The sequence below is a fragment of the Tenrec ecaudatus genome, chromosome 7 (assembly GCF_050624435.1).
Source record: "Tenrec ecaudatus isolate mTenEca1 chromosome 7, mTenEca1.hap1, whole genome shotgun sequence".
Taxonomy (NCBI): Eukaryota; Metazoa; Chordata; class Mammalia; order Afrosoricida; family Tenrecidae; genus Tenrec; species Tenrec ecaudatus.
In genome coordinates, this window is record NC_134536.1 from 31922856 (window position 1) to 31940589 (window position 17734).

At 46.5% G+C, this 17734-nt stretch overlaps 1 protein-coding gene across 1 annotated transcript in view; it reads left to right on the plus strand.

Annotated features, from left to right (window-relative positions):
- IFNGR1 (interferon gamma receptor 1) overlaps window positions 1-7240 on the plus strand; it is a 31202-nt gene extending 23962 nt beyond the window's left edge. The window contains exons 6-7 of the mRNA XM_075554482.1: window positions 2938-3062; window positions 6140-7240. Of these exons, the coding sequence (XP_075410597.1) occupies window positions 2938-3062; window positions 6140-6709 (695 nt within the window). The 3' untranslated portion in view covers window positions 6710-7240. The remainder of the gene's footprint in view (window positions 1-2937; window positions 3063-6139) is intronic.
- Window positions 7241-17734: the final 10494 nt, after the last annotated feature.

The following is a 17734-nucleotide window of genomic DNA, read 5'->3' on the forward strand; positions in this document are numbered from 1 at the left end:
ACATAAACCCATGTCCACGAAGGTTGGCATTTCGGAGGTGTGCAGGATAAGGTAGTAAGTCGGTGTGTTACTCCAGCATGAGCTGATGCTATGAGGGAACTCTAATAGGCTGTGCAAGGATTCTCTTACCGTTTCTTACGGTACTTGCATTGGCATAGACTTCACACGTCATAGAATTTAACTGTGGTCGTACTGAAAAGAGTTATACAATCCTCCCCCAATAAATTTCAGTGCGTTTTCTTCCCATACTCATTGTTGGTAAGTCCCCATTTTCCCCCAGCCTCCCCTGCCGTGTCAACTACTGTCTCTATAGATTTACCTGTCCCGGATTTTATATACAGAACACCATACAAAATGCCAACAGGAAGCATTATCTTTTCATTCCATTTTTCCATAAACGTTTTGAAATCCTATGTATGTATGCAATAAAATGTTCTGTGAGAAGACTAACTTTAGAAAAAGAATAATTGGAATGTCATTGATTACAATTGTATGACATGTTAATAGACTAGAAATTAATACACAAATAATTAGATCAATTTACATCATGATTGTGGGTCATTTTTCTAACATTTAAAAATATTTTATTCATCATCTTTTCCTTGTGTTTTTGGGGGTAAACATTAGAAATGGTGTTATACACTAGCATAATGCAAATAAAAAGATTCTACTTGCACAAAATTTGAATTATGCAAGTGCACCCAGATTTTTTTAAAAATTCAATCTATATTAGACAGTGGGATGATAAACTCTGTCCACATGATGGCACCCCAGTGCCTCAGACACAGAGGCCCGCCCCTCCTGTCTGTGTTGGTACCTCACAGGCGGCATGTCTTTTAGTGCATGAGACATGGTATTAGCATTAGTTATCCAGTGATTTTACCCTTTGCAATAGAAATTAGAGATGGTAGGATTCCACAAAGGCATCCAGACTTCACCTGATACATCGAGTGCTGTTCATTTGGAAGACAGGACTATGAAAAATACTGAAAATTGGGCTGACAAAATGAAACCGCATCAGATGGCGTACATTCAAAGTGGCTTCCTCCTGGTGGCATGTGCCCCTATGGACACGTCTCCCGGAGCGTCTGCCCTCTTGAAATAAAGTGTAGCGGAAAAGTCTGAGGAGGGGCCTAAACCATTTTAAATGGCACGAAGGTAGCAGAATTTATTTTTTTCTTTGCCCATTTAACTGAGAGGCTAGTCTAACTCTGGCAAACAAAATGATCCAAGGCTGCGGTGAAAAGGTCCAGACAAAGGTCCTGACACAGGACAGAGACATCATTTCTTTTTTTAAACATTTTATTAGGGGCTCATACAACTCTTATCACAATCCATACGTATACATACGTCAATTGTATAAAGCGTATCCATACATTCTTTGCCCTAATCATTTTCAAAGCATTTGCTCTCCACTTAAGCCCTTTGTATCAGGTCCTCTTTTTTTTTTCCCCTCCCTCCCAGCTCCCTCCTCCCTCATGAGCCCTTGATAATTTATAGATTGTTATTTTGTCCTATCTTGCCCTATCTGGAGTCTCCCTTCCCCCCCTTCCCCCCCTTCTCTGCCGTCCGTCTCCCAGGGAGGAGGTCACATGTGGATCCCTGTAATCAGTTCCCCCTTTCCAACCCACTCACCCTCCACTCTCCCAGCATTGCCCCTCACACCCCTGGTCCTGAAGGTATCGTCCATCCTGGATTCTCTGTGCCCCCAGCCCCCATACGCACCAGTGTACAACCTCTGCCCTATCCAGTCCTGCAAGGTAGAATTCGGATCATGGTAGTTGGGGGGAGGAAGCATCCAGGATCTGGGGGAAAGCTGTGTTCCTCATCAGTACTACATCGCACCCTGACTGACCCATCTCCTCTCCTAAACCCCTCTGTGAGGGGATCTCCAGTGGCCGACAAATGGGCCTTGGGTCTCCACTCTGCACTTCCCCCTTCATTCAATATGGTATATATATTCTTTTTTTTTTTATGATGCCTTATACCTGGTCCCTTTGACACCTCGTGATCGCACAGGCTGGTGTGCTTCTTCCATGTGGGCTTTATAGCTTCTGAGCTAGATGGCCAGACACTATCTCTTTCGATAGCCAGGCACCATCAGCTTTCTTCGCCACATTTGCTTATGCACCCATTTGCAGAGACATCATTTCTATTCAGATCACTTGACTTCTGTTCCACTGTCCATTTTCACTGCGACCACATTGGCTGCCCAGTGAAATCAATCTGTTAACGAGCAGTCCTCAGCTTTGTAACTCCGTGGGATGGCCAATCCTCCAAATTCACAGTGTATTTTCAAATGTACCTACTCATTACGGTTTCTTTTAAACTCCGAAATCAACACGCCAGCACTTTCACGAGGACTTGTGGCTGTCACAGAACAGAAATCTTGAGTCGCCACCATACAGGTTTCCAGCTGAGGTCAAAGAGGCGGCTCTGTTTTCTCATTTCATCTCATATCAGTGGAAACAAGAGCCCTTTAAGGTCTGTTCAGTGCCATGTTTTCATGGCACTAATTTGATTTTACTGTTGAAAATGGACCCCAGCATAGTGCTAAAGTACTGGTTAGTCTTCCTTAAGCATATAGAGGCTGAGATGTGCTTTATAGAAAAAACACATGTGTCAGGTAAACCTTGCTTAAGCTTGGATTATAGCACTGTGGGCTATGGAGTTGAGTATCAGTGACTCGATGTAGCTTAAATAGGATGGCCTTAAAGAGAAACACACATACAGCAAGGACTTACAACAGTCAGCTGATGAAATGCTGTGACCAGAGGCTTGCAGGAACCTGGTGCTGTATTTTCCCTGGGAGCTGTGGTTTAGTCTTTGCTGGTTAACAGCAACTTTATAGAATGTAACCATTGTGAATGATGAGGATCAGCTGTAGCAGTAGCTTATTCTAATGCCTGTGATGTTTCTTTCTTTGCTTCTTTTCAGGTTTTCTTTGGATCCCAGTTGTTTGTATTATCCTATTCTTTGTAGTTGCTATCTCTGTGCTCATATGCTGTCACGTTAAGAAGAATCCTTTTAAGAGAAGAAACAGCGCATTACCGAAGTCCTTGGTAACTTATTTAACTGATCTCTTTCAAGTCTATACACTAATTGTCATAATGAATTTTTCACAGTTTCTTAAATTTTGTAAAATCTGTGCAGTCGAGACAGAATAATATACAACAGCATGTGGCCTACCATAAAACATTTAGCGTACCCCCAAACCACACATTTCCCCCCTGAGTACCGAGCACTTTTGATGCAAAAGCACAGTTAGGCACATCTGTTAAGCAGCTTGAAGTCTACTTGGCAAGAAAGCTAAATGTACAGTGTGCTAAGTTCAAAGTGGAGGTTTATATGCGTGTCAGTGAGTGCCTCATCCAGTCTTGGGGTCTAGGGGTTAGCCCTGGCTTTGCCAGCACAGCAGTGCTCAAGCAGGGGCAGGATCCTGGCCTGAGACAATCTATAAATGTAGAAACAGCTCATTGTGCTTGGACTGTAGAAGGCAAGATGGTAAGAAAGGAGACTGAAGTAAGTTTGATATCTCAATGTTTAAATATTTAAAAGCTTTCATATGATGAAAGAATGTTCTAAAGGTATCAGAATGGTACCTGTTTGAATCCAATATGATGGGGAAAATATCTGATTTTCAAAGGGCACATTTAAATTCATTATAAAAATGCTACTACTAAGAATAATGGATAAAAACTATCCTCAATGATTAATAAAAATTCACCATTTCTAGTAATTAAACACAGAGCAACCTTGTAGACTGTCATTTGACACCCACTTGAGAAGGAAAAATAAGCCTGAGTATTCAGTGTAGAACAAGTGGTAGTAAAACGGATATATGCTGGTGAAAAGTAATGGTCCGCTGTAACAGAAATGTCAGGAGTGGTTTTAACAAATAGAAATGCATTTTCTCATAATTTAGGAGGCTAGAAATCCACATTCAGGGTGTCAGCTCTAGGGCCAGGCTTTCTTTCTTGTTAGCTCTGGAGGAGAAGGTCCTTGTCTCTGAGTCTCTGCTCCATGGTCATCTTCATGTGGTTGCCATCACTTGTCCTCAGTCTTTAGGACTCATGCTTGCTTGTTTAATCACTTTCTGTATCTCAAAAGACACTGAATTGAGACACAGTCTACATTCATCTTGTCTCATTAACGTAACAAAGATAACTTCTTCCCAATTGGAATTATAAGCATAGGCATGGAAATTAAGGTTTACAAAGCGTATTTGGGAGTGGCAGGCCCTCCAAAATTCATGTCTTTATCACATGAATCATCACAACATCTCAAAAGTCTTATATCAACTTCAAGTCCAAAATCTCATCTTTTGTATCATCTAAGTTACATATGGATAAAACTTTAGGTATATTCTACCCTGGGGCAAAATTCCTTTTCAGCTGTTGAACTCTGAAATCTGGACTCTAGGCTGCCTGTTTCTAAAATGCAGTGGGGGGACGGGTACAAGGTAAACATTCCCACCACGAAAGGGAGAAAATGGAGAAGGCATGAAATGCACCAAGGAAGTCCCAAACCAGCAGAACGCCATACCTGGGCTCTCAGAATTGAAAATGAATGCTCTCTTCTCTGAGCTCACCTGGGCAGTGGCTCTGCCCTTCATTGAGTGTTGACTATGCTCTCTGCATTCCGATTGGAGGGTCCTTGACCCTGGGATTCAGCTCTACCTCCCAGGCCCATCCGGATGTCAACTTGGCATCGTTGACTTCCAAAAACACCCAACCCAAATTCACTGCCATCGACTCAATGCCAACTTATCGAGGCCCTGTAGGACAGAGTAGAGCTGCCCCTGTGATTTATGAGACTGTAACTCTTTACTGGAGTAGAAAGCCGCATCTTCCTCCCTCAGAGCAGCTGTCGGTTTTGAACGACTGACCTTACAGTTAGCAACCCAAATGGCAACCCTCCTCAGCTCAACCAGACCGCATTCTGCCCGTTGAAGAGCTGCCTCTGAAACGTAGGATTCTGTGGCGACATCCCTGACACCCAGAGACTGCTCCCACCTTTTGAGACTTAGAAGGCCCTGATCGCTGCTGTCACAAATACCGCAAGTGGTTGGCTTTAGCAAGAATATGTGTCGGCTCACTAGTTAAGAGGCTAGAAGTCCAAACTGAGGATTCTGCTTCTAGGAAAAGGCTTTCTCCCTGAGTCTCCTCTGGAAGAAGGTCCTTTCCTCATTGAGCGCCTGCTCCTGGGTGATCTTCATGTGGCCGGGCACCTCACATCTTCCACCTCTGCTTCCTTTGCTTACTTGTTTAATGTAGTAGTTATGTGTTGGACTTCTAGCTATGAGGTCGGCAGTTTGAAACCATCAGTGCTCTGCAGGAGAAAGGTAAAGCTTTCTACTCCTGTAAAGAGTTCCAGTCTCAGAAACCCACGGGGCGGTTCCACTCTGTTCTAAAGCATCACCAAGAGTCAGAGTGAGTGAGTCAAACACACCAAGGTTGATTTAAGCCACAGCCTACACGAATCCTATCTCATTGACATAGTGAAGACAATCCCTTTGCCAATGGGATCATCAACACAGACTGAGAGGTTACAATTTACAACACATATTTTTGGGCAACACAGTTTGAGTCAAAGCACCCTGGGACTGGTAGGAAGAGCCACGAATATGCCCCAATTTTTACGCAGAAACTCTACTCTTAGGAATGTATTCTAAGGAAATAATTTTATAAATGAAACAATGTGAAAGTGTTTCTTTTCAGCTTGTGCTGTGGTAGCAAAAAGTGGAAACACAGATCTGCTATTAAAGAAATTCAAGCATCAGCATATAGAAATAATAGGAGTCACTGAAATTATTAAGATGAAGAGAAACAGTGAAAGTACTGTAAAATGAGTTGGTGCCCTTGGTTAGCAGTGTGCCACGTGTATGTGTGACTGGTAGCTACAACAAGGATTTGTGTCGCTGAGGTATTGGTGACTTAAACATGTTTTTGAAAAAAATAAAACTCCGAATACGGTGTCTTTTTCTTTACAATCAGAGAAAAGAGGCAGTCACCAGGTTCTGTTCTAATGTTGTGCTCACTGTGTCATTTGCGGGTCTATTTCATAGTCCGTTCCCATACATGACAGTTCTTGAGGCTAGGCATTTCAGTTTAACAATGTACTCTTTCTCTCCTCTTAGCTCTCTGTGGTGAAGCATGCCACTTCAGAGACAAAACCAGAATCAAAATACTTATCACTCATCACCTCATACCAGCCTGTTGCCTCAGAAATTGGGAATGTGGTCGACAAAGAGCCATTGCCTCCAGCAGCCCTTCCCAGCGTTCACACGGACGACAGCCCTGCCACCGTGGCACACACAGAAGTTTCCAGCGAAATCGTAGTGGTGATGACTGAAGAAGATGTTTCTGATGTGGTCCCCGGGGGGCCTCTGGCTCAAGAGAGAGCGGCGAATTCTTCAAGTAGCAACCAGTCTGAGCCCTGCAGCATCACTGTAAACTCGTATCACTCCAGAAATGGTTCTGACAGCGGCCTTGTGGAATCTGACACCTTCTTATCTGGCTCGGAAGGCCCCCCAAACAATACGGCTGAGGTGAAAATGGCAGGAGAAGCCCCCACAATGCTGAGAAACACTACCACCTCATTTGGTTACGATAAACCTCACCTGCTTGTGGAGTTGCCCGTGGACGACGGTGGGAAGGAGACCTTGATTGGTTATAGGCTCGCGGCAGATGCCAACGAACTTTCATAGGCAGCTGTGGCACACCACGTGGAGGCCCCTCCTTCCCAGACCAGGCTTTTTGCGTGGGGTTTGCGAGAGATCAAGAATTCTCTTGCACTTAGTTGGTAGCAACTAATGTCTTGTTTAGGATTCAAATATGAAGAGCCTGTTTGGCAGTTACCTGTCATCTGGACATACAATGACTTTGCTGTTTTTGAAAAAGGCAGAAACAAAGCATCACAAGCAGAACCTGAGATCCTGTAAAGGTTTCCCTGCAGCTGGGAGTTAGCAGCCAAACCCGCTGCCACCACTGCTGCTTCCTGTGTTGGGGTGGGGGCACTCACCCCCGTGGTGGCCATGGGAGCGCTATAGTGCGGTTTGCTTTTCTGTGCCAAGATTCGGCATTTCTTTTCAAGTGTTGTGTACAGCATTTCTAAGTGCTGCTTTTCAAAAATGCTTCTAAACTAACAGAATGCCCAAAGAATTTGTAAATAGAATAATGTATATGTTTACATGAGTCCTTGCATACAAGGGTTTTTCAATAAAATATTTTAAAATATATTTATTTATGGAAGCACTTAGGCATTCTTTCATAGTTACCAATAATTTTTTAAAATCATCTCTCTGATTTCCACACATGAAAGCTGCAGAATAATAGCTCATACCTAATCTTTAATCTAAAAAACAAGTCTCATTTTTAATAATGGTCCTTTTTGATCTCTGTTCCAGTATTTCATTCCCAGTGTGCAGACCACTTCTGGCGGGTGCAGAAAGAACAGCGGTAACATAGAGGTGGTAGGTTTAGGAGCCTATAGCATAAAAGTTTTCACGGGCTGGGGATTAGGGTGAGCTGTCAGTCATGAGAGTGCAGGATGAGGAGGGGAGAGGAGAATCACCTAGGAGAGGCCCACAACGGGTTAACATCTGAACTAGTTATACAACTAGTTCTTGAGAATTGCGGAAAAACTGCAAACCCATTTCCAGCAAGTTCATTCTGACTCATAGTGACCCTGTATAGATAGAGCTTCCAGGGCTGTAAATCTATATGGGTGCTGACAGCCTCATCTTTCTGCCACAGAGGGACTGGTGGGTTTGAACCACCAAGTTTGCAGTTAGAGGGCCAATGCTTCCTTGAGAGCACCACCAGGGCTCCCCTGGGAATTCCTGAGAGGATAGGAATTTTAAGATCCAAATGATTTAATAATGGAATGTAATTTTATAATATAACGTACCTAAGTAAGTTAGCAAATAAACCACAGAACAGTATTTTCTTTGATGCAAATGAAAGTGCTAATGTTTACTATTTGGAGGAGTGGGATGCAGAGAAGGTGGTCAATACTAGTGAGATTACAATGAAACTAGAATACTCACTTACTTGGGGGGTAATCCCTAGTGGTGTAGGCTACACATTGAGCTACTTACCACAGCATACGTGGGTCAAGCTCACCAGCTGCTCCTCAGGAGATCAATGAGACTGGCTGCTCTCAAAGATTTACAAGTTGACTCCCTGGCCATGGAATTTGTGTAATTTTAATTTTTTTAAAATACATTGCGAATTGCTTTTCAGACTGAAGATAGTTCTTCCAAGGACCATTCTTAAAAACCTTTCTTTTCCAAAGAAACAAATTGTCATCTATGCCCTCTCCCCCCTGTCAACTAGCCAAATGTCCCAGTATCAGCTATGAAATAGCCCGTCTTCTTGTGTTGACTCTGAAAGCCACATTGGTCACATGCCAGCATCTCAGCACTCCAGGGACTGGTTCCTGGTTCTCGTGTACATGAAGGCCTTCCCTACCTACACCGTGGGTCACGTTTACCTTTCATGTTTCTCAGCAGCGATTGTTCAAGTGGACTATACAGGTATGCCTAAGTATCTCCCCTAAATTATCCTTCAAGAATTTGTACTGACGGGATACTGTATTTAGGAAGACCTAAATTTTTGAAAGTAGACTCTTCTACCAACAAGAGGGATTTTCCTCTATTCAAGGCTTGCATTCCTCATCTGAGTTTAATTTCATCCAGACTGTGGGCATTTCTTGGTCAGTTTATCCCTTGGTGTTTTGTGTTGCCGATGGGAATGTCTTCTTGCATTCCAGTTTCTAATTGGTTGCTTTTTGGAGAACCGTGACATCATTTTGTATTAACCAACACCTCAACTTCCATTTTTTTCTGTGAGGTTTTCAGTTGCTGTTCTGGTTTCCTGGTACATGCGCTTCCCCTCTCTGCCAGTGTTACACTTTATGTTTAACTCCCTTGCCTTCAGTCCAGGTGAAGCTGGTATTGTTTATTTCTTAAGATCAAGAGACCTACTACATTGACCAAAAGCAGTGACCCCATCCATGCACATGGAATTGAGTTCTATCTAAAAGTCGGAGTTTCTTTCCACTAATGTGAGCTCAACAAGCATCCTCCTCCTTATACTCCTCTATGTTGAAACCTAACCACTCCCCTGAAGTATCACTGTCAACAGAAACTTGCATTATTTAATCAGCAAGTTGAATAGCTTGTGTCATATGTGAGATACTGGTCCTTGGGCCTAATCAGAATATAAATGGTCAATTTAGATAAAGAATCCCGGTTTGGTGTGTGCAGTGATTAGTGTGCTCATTTATGAGGTCTGACCTTGGCTCTCCATTTGGCCTTCACCCTGGTTACGTAGCGGTTACCAGTTGGGCTGCGATCCCAAAAATTAGCTGTTCGAAACCACCAGCTGTTCGAAACCACCAGGAAAGATGAGGTTTCCTACTCCCATAAAGAATTACCATCTCATGACTATAACCCCACTCGATGGGATTGGACAACAGAATTGCCTCTGAATGGACATATTGGATTGTGTAAAATATGGCAAAAGAAAAATACTTATAGGGGAAAATATAAGTAAGGGTTCCTTGGTGGAAGGGAGGGGATAAAGGGGAACTGAGATCAAGGAGTTCAAGAAGAAAGAGAATGTCTTGAAACTGATTGTGGTAGCAATTGTACCATACTGTTTGATGTGACTGAACTGTGCAATGTTATGATATCTGTAAGAGCTCTCAAATGGTTAACAATTAAAAAAAGGAATTACCATCTCAGAAATCCTCAGAGGCAGCTCTGCCGTGTCCAGTCAGGTCATGGTGAGTCGGCGTAGACTGGAAGCCAGTGAGTTTGGGTTTTTGGTGCCTCTACCTTCTGGGACCAGGGCTCTCTCCTGGCCACTCTCTACCAGAGCTACCAATCATGAATCCATGGCCACCTGGACAGATGTCTCATGACTGACAGCTGTAATAATGATTACGTATAATCTACATCTGTGTAGATCGAGACAGTAGGTCTTTACAAATGTATACTTAGCTGACGTTGAATTGTTGACAATGCTTCTTGTCCACAAGATGATTGTTTACAGTTCATCTTCCCTTTGCCCTGGTGGGGAGAAATGGTTATCCCCACTTCAGAGAAGGAAACTGTGACTCACTGGGCAGCTGCGTGACTGCTCAGGAAGTGCTCCTGCCAGTCAGCGACAGTCGCCGGCTGGTAACATTTCGTTCGTTGTAGCTCTGCCAGAAGAGGGTTCCTCTGACCCTCCAGCTGTGGTCAGTCTGTTGTGAACCACCGAGTCCACGCTGACTCACAGGGACCCGAAGGGACAGTTAGAACCAGCCCCGAGGGTCTCCTACACTAATCTTGGGAGCAGGGTGCCAAGTCTTCTCTCCTACAGGGCTGCTGTTGGGTTGCCACCTTTCTCTTAATGGCCCAGGGCTCGAGCCGTTGTGCCCCTTAGCCCCCTTGACAGGAGACTGCCCCAAAGCCCCATCCATGCTGCCTGGCTGATGGGACTCAGCCCTGTAGGAGAGTAGACCTGCTTCCACCCCTCCTCCGGTGGGGTCACAGCCCTGACCTTGCAGTCAGCTGTTCAATGCTTAGTGAACCTGTGTCTTCTTTTAGAAACCATCAAATCCAAGCCTGCTGCCACACAGTCGATTCCGACTCCTTCTGACACTAGAGGGTAAGTGCCTCGTGGAAGTGTGAGGACGGAACCTTTACAGAAACAGACTCCAGAAAGCTGTGAACTGAGCCCGACATGAAGACCAGCCGCCGCGAGTCCTTCCTGTAGGCCGGGCACAACGCCACAAGAGTCCCACACATGGCCTCGGGGATCGCACATCAGAATCCCAAACTCCCTGCACCGCTTCTCAGGGTGGAGAGCTCGGGGAGGCACCAGGAGTGTCGTCGTCAAAAGGCGGCTCAGAAGAGAAGCCTGACAATCTCCTTCCACCAACTCGGCGGTGGAGAACCAACCCTGCAGCAAGACACCGTCCTGCCTCAGGCGCAGTCTCCGTCCTCCGGAGGGTTCATTTCTGTCTTGGCCCTGTTTAAGATTTAAGGAAGGGATCCCCGGAACCTTACAGAGCCCAGCCATTCCCCTGGGGCCACCCAGGGTCAGAGGTCTCAGACAGCCACTGTCATCTTGGTTTGACAAATGAGGAAACGGAGGCTTGGCCAGTAAGGGGCATGTGGTCATGTCTGCTGCCTGCGGTGGCCGGTCCGTGGCTAGTGCAGACCTACTTTTCAAAATGAGAGGAATTTGAGAGTACTGCCAGGCCAGAAGCTCAAGGATGGCTGCGAAGGGAGCTGGAGTGGAGCACACGGCCCCTCCTGTGGATACGAGGCCAGAATGCTGGACACCCTGGATGGTGTGAAACGCGAGGGCCTGGGCGGCGTGTCAGTGGCCCTAACCCACCCTGGTTTACGATTGGTGGAAGGAGCCATCGCCATCCCCTGCCATCCAGTCGATTCCAGCACGTTGCAACCCTCCCTACTGTTTCTGCGGCATTCATTGTCAGCCTTCACGGGAGCAGACAGCTTCCTCATTCTCCCCAGCAGGGGCCGGTGGATTTGAACCACTCACCTTTCAGTGTGCAGTCCAACGTGAACCCAAGAGCACTCTACATTCAAGGTCTCAAAGATGATCCATTTTAAAAGATGATGCGGTCTAAGAAACCTGTTCTTTGCGTTGGCAGATATTTATTCATCGCCCACTAGGAAGGGGCCAGGCCCTCACCAGTGGTACCTGACTTCTGATACAAGAGTGGTTACAAGTCTGGGCTCTGAAGTCAGATGGCTTGTTTGGATCCTGGCACTGCTACTAACGAGCAACTTAGGGGTGCTTTACTGAACTTGACCCTGCACTCAGCCAAGTTCCACTCAGCGTCTCACAGCACTACGAAGCAGAGAGAATAAGAGTACTCAGCAAAGAACAAACACTTGTGAGAGCATCTCGTACAACCCTCAATTCAGAACCTGGTGTGTGGCAAGCTCGTGATAAAAGGAAGTTCCTGTAAATGTGCTCTGGATTGAAATCTCCCCTACCCAATATGTACTATACTGGATAAGGAGCTGGGAGCCAGTATCAGCTCAGCAGCAGTGAAGTGTCTTTAGGTCAGTGCTGCTGCTGTTCTTATAATGGAAGCCTGTGGCACCGCAGTTCAGCTCAACCCTCCCAGTTGCTCCCTAGGAGAAGGACCTAAGCATGTGTGCCCATCAAGATGCCACTGCGAGGTGCCAGCGCGTTAGTCAGAACAATGAAACAACTCCCGTTCCATCATCCTGACCAAAAAAAGGCTTTGTTAGGGCCTACTGTTGCAGCCATGGAGCGCGCCCAGCCTGTGCAAGGTCTTCCTCTTGCCACTGGTCCCCTACTTTACCAAGCAGGAAGCCCTTCCCCGGGGACCAGTCCCTCCTGATAATGTACAGAAGTCCGTGAGACCAAGTTAAACATCCTTGCCACAGGTTCCCCCCACTTTGGGGGGTAAGTTTGCTGTTTATGAAAGACCTACTTTAGTACAGTTGATTGGAACAATATATGGGCTGGGACGTTAGCTTCCTGAGCAGCTCGCAGTCCGACTATAATTCACAGTTGATGCTGTAACATCACAGGCTAGAGAGAATGAGTCGTCCCACTTACATAACGCTATCTTTCTCCTGTTGCTAGTGCAGTGAGCTCAAGTATACATATCTGCTTGAAATGGTATGGCGCTAAACATCTCTGACTGGGCAATTTTTCTCTCCAGTTGGGAAGGATGGGAGGGTGGGGGCTGCTCACTAGTTGATCACTAGTGTCAAAGTGTTTTAAGCAGGTTCACGCCACACTGGAGCTCACCTGGAAAGCAACGGGGGGGGGGGGGAGGAAAAGTCGCCTCTAGGTGAGCCCACGCAGTTCAGACCCAGGTTGCTCCAGAGCCAACCGACCCTGTTCTCACTAAACAAACAAAAAATCTGGGGAGACATGATCACGCCCCCCCCAAAAAAAGTGAACAGACAAACTAGGGTCGAGTTTGTGTGGCAGTAAGCTGTGCAAGAAGGTGCGTTCACCCAAGCACCGTCTCGGGGAACTAGCTCAGCATGAAGTTGCTATGAATGCTCTATGTTAGTGTTATCGTAGGGGGTTGGGGTTTGGGGGGTGGCGTTGTATGATTTCGTAGGCTACTTTCTGAGTCTGAGAATTGTTGTAGGAGACAAAAGACAAAGCCAACCAAATCGCTGCCATCAAGTTGATGCCGCCTCCTAAAGGACAGGGGAGAAGAGCCGCTGTTGGTTTCCAAGACTGTAGCTCCGAGGAGAGTACAAAGCCCAGACCAAAGAGACTTCAAATGTCAAATACAATGTATGGAGGACGTTTCTTCCATCTCGGGACAGAGACCTCGTCTGCAGGGGGAAATCCATCAGCACAAGGTCACAATGGCATCCAAAGGTTTCTAGAAACCCAGCCGTGTAAACGGGGCTCTGCGTGCCGTGGGAGCAGTCACAGCATGTGGTGGGTGGCAGATCCATACCTGATGGTCGCAGGCGGAACTTCAGAAGAAGGAAAGGGACTGCTATTGGGACACCTACACTGTGCTAGGCAGAAGAGCTAATGAGATTGGCTCGGGGCCCCCTGACCAAGGCCGGCCGGATATGACTCAGGAGCACCCAAACTCAGTGCTCAAAGTTCCACCCAAAGGGCACACCCAGGCAAATCCCTGAGAGCTAGGTCGCCCCTCCCTGGACTGGTTAGGGAGTGACAGTCACCACTGTCTAAGGTACTCTGCCTGCCTGAGGGCAACTCTGTCCACCCTGACAGCGAAGGGGCAGAAAGAATTCAATGGAGGCAAAATCTACGTGTAGACTCAAGAATGGATTGAGGGCTTTCATTGTAAACCAGCCTTGCGCAGACTTGAAGCTCCAATACCAAATGTTTATTTTTGCCCATATAAATTAATGATAAATGCTTCTTGTTTTTTTTTTTAATGCCATCTTCTTCTCCGATAGTGGGGGGACCTGTGCTGCTCTCAACACAGTTTGCTTGTTCTAGCAGGTAGTGTTTCCCTCCCGCCCCACAGTGCACAATGCCTCAGTCCTTTGGCCTTCCTACAGAGAGGAGAGCCCAGGAAAGGACAATTCTACTCTGTCACCTGGGGTTTGAGGCAAAGTTTATATTTCAGGACACATACCAACCACACACCTGGGTATGTCATCCCAATTAGGGGGAGGGTTTTCTTTGCCATGTTAATGAAGCCAGAGGAGTATGTGTCTTCTGAAACTACTTTTGAAATATAAAAGGGGCCTAAGCAAGCAAGGCTGAGGAATGAGGCAAAATGCACACCACCTGGAGGTCGCCAAGGAGCGCCACGACGCCAGAGAAGCTGCCATAAGAACCGCCCCCCCCCCTGGCCCCCGCCTCCTCCAGAGTGGAAGAGACATCACCTTCTCTTAGGGCTGTGACCGCTAGCCTCCTGAACTGTGAGAAAAGACACTGCTGTCCAGGAAAGCCGCCTCCTGGTGTTTCTGCTGCAGGCCAGCTCAGGCCATAAGCCGATGCCATTTCACAGAGAGCACAGGGCAGAACTTACTCTGGGGTTCCCAGGGGTGGCCACCTTGGCAGCAGAGGAGCTGGTGGCGTCCAGGGCTCCTTGCTGCCACGGTGGCAGCACGACGCGAAGACACGGAGGAAGAGAGGGGCTTCAAACACGAAGAAACACACGGGTCGAGGCCCTGAAATGAACACAGAGCAGCTTGAGCAGAAGACGGCCTGGTTTAGCTGGAGGGGCGGATCAGCTGCTCAGCCAAGGGGTCTTCAAGCACCAGTGGGTGGGGTGAAACCACTTCCAAACAGAGGGGGCGAGAAACGCAGGGGCCTTCCTGCTCAGTGTGCTCAGGTTGTCCGTGAATGCGCGTGGGGCCACTCCCTTCGCGGCAGGTTCCACCGTTCTCTTCTGGTCAAACTATCTCTGGTCCTCACAGTTGGTGGCACTCCTTGAAGGGCAAAAGATAAATGGCTTCGGCTGCACTGACCCCGCAAAAGGACCTGCCTAAACAGAGGTGTCACCCCTCCCGCAGGGTTTGTTCACCACCCACCCACCTTCATCATTCCGGTACATCATTCCTCTTCTTTCAAGTGCCCTCTACTTCTAGTGGCTTCCCTCCCTCAGAATGTAAGGCAAAATGCACACCGTGGGGCCCAGGACCTCTGACTCAGGCCCCTGGCTGCCCCGAACCCACTCCCTCCAGCCACATGGCCTCTCATTGCCTCTGCCCATCCTAGAATATGCTTCCTCTGCTGGCTGTGTTTCCCTGCCTCACATCACTCCGGCCGTCGCTGCTGTGCTTTCTGGGCAGCGAGGCCTTCCCTGGCTGGCCCTTGCCTGTCAGAGGCCCTGCTAAGCATTCTCTTTCCAGAGCACAGACCACTGCCTGCCCAAAGGGTGATGTGTCTGCTGGCTTCTTGCAGGAGGTATATTTCAGATGCTCTGTGCATCTGGCGAAGAATATTGAAAGTTCCCTGGACTGCTGAAAGGACAAACAAGAAGTACGGCCAGAGTGTTCCTTAGAGGCCAGGATGGCGAGACTTTGTCTGACATAATTGAGACTTGTTGTCAGGAGAGACCAATCCCTGGAGAAGGACATCATGCTAGGTAAAGTAGAGGTGCAGAGAGAGAGGAAGACCCGCCAGGAGCTGGATGGACACAGTGGTAACAGCAATGGGCTTGGGCAGTGAAACAATTCTGAGGATGGCACAGGACTGAGCGGGGTTTTGTCCAGCTGTGCACAGGGCCCCTGTGGGCTGGCGCCAACTCGATGGCATCTAACAACAACATGGACCTTTGAGGGCTACGATGTGAGTGGATGAAGCTCGGCCAAGTGTCTTTGCATAGATACCAACTGGGCTCCCCGCTCCCCGCAGCCCTGACTTTCCCACTGTGGTCTGATGTCCCTCCAAGGGGACATTAAAGCTTCCACTTTTCGTTGAATATGTGTCATGCTGGTCTTAGAACTTTGACAACTGGGCAGCCACAACCGGAAACAACCCTCGGCGAAGCTGGAAATATATTCCACAAATTTACATATGGGGATTTCTCATAACGGGGCAGTGAAGTACTATTAAGATAGCCCTGTTTTAAAATGTAAGAGAGTTCCCTTACTCTGAAGTTGATAAAGAGTTTTTGTTTTGTCTAAAACCAGAAGGAGAAAAGTATCAAACCAGTCCGTCCCAGTGTACAGTCCTGTGTGTTCGGACTAGAACTGCAGTGGAGGGCTTGCAAGGCCAGAACCTTCCACACGCAAATGGCCAGGGCTTTCTTCCCAGATGCCTCCACGGGGCTTTGAACCAACAGCCTTCCCCAGTGGTCATCTTGATGCAGCAGTTGCCTCCTTGTAGTTTATCTTTGTATCTAAATCATAAATAAATACGGATCCATCTCTTTGCCCACAACTCCCAGTGAGCAAAACAATGAGAGGGGACTTCCAAATTGTACATGGTTTCATGTCAGCATCTCTTTCTTCTTCTCTAGAAACCATAAAAGAAAATGTAAATCTTCTTCTGCTAGGCAATTTTGTTTACAATTGTCTTAAAAACTCTTGAATTGGGGGTGGGGGGGAGCACCACATATATTTCAGATTTTCCCAAAAAAAGGTAAAATATTATCTTTCATCTCCAATAAGAACCCTCTGGGACACAACTCCAAGAGCCCTGGTGTAAATATTCGTACTGCTATAAAAGAAAGAACAGAGCAAATGACATAAACGCTGGTGTCGTGGAGTTTTTATTTTAAAAAAGAAATTGAATAGAAGGAAAATGAGGAAGGAATTTGAAAGATAAAAGGAGATATGACAGAGGCATTATTTTTCAAATATATAATGTAGAATACATAACTAATCAAATGTTTCCTTGGAAGAAATTTTTAAAAGATAATTAACTAGCTGAATTGTTTAAAATAAAAGCACAAAAAATACCATTACACAAAATTGAAAATTATAAAAGGGAAACCACAGACACAAGGGGAATTGAGTTTGCCATTCGTGAATAACCTGTTCAGTTCTATGAGAAAAAAAAAAAGCAGAAGTGTGAATGAGATGGAGAATCCTCCAAAGACAATAACAAGACTCAGACGAGCTATGAAATCTCCAGAGAAGAATTCCTAGAGAGGTATTAGAGCTGACAGAGAAATATCAGCCCTCATGCCAGGCCCCTCCCCCCAGAAAAGCACCCATGGTTTATCAGGCAACAGTCAATGCTAATAGATAGTTCCCATGGCTCTCAGGTTAATCTGGCCCTCTTCAGAAGAGACACTATTGTATAAAAGCCAGGGGAACCCACGTCTGAATAGTGACCTTACGGGCCAAGGACCTCAGCCCTGTTCCCTAGGACTCCCACCCAGCTCCATTCCAACTATGAGACACGTCTTCTTGTTCCTTTAGCTTAAATCTTGTAAATTCATGTCAGCTGTGAATATCACTAGCATGAATTCAATGAAGTACACCACCGCCCCACTCCACCCCAATTCAGGCTGATGTCCTAATTTCTGGTGCCTATGGCACCATGAAACACATGGTTGTGTTTGGATCTGAGCAGCGTCCCGTAAACTCTCCAAGGAATGCCTGCAGCTGTCAAAAGCAGAGAGAGACAAGAAAGGCTCTTCCTCTAGAATCCCCAGAGAGAGAGGAGACCCTCCAACACCCAGAAGCCACATGTCTAGCTTCAAGGACTGTGAGACAATAAACGTCTTCTCCTTATAAGTCACACAATTTGTGACACTATCATGG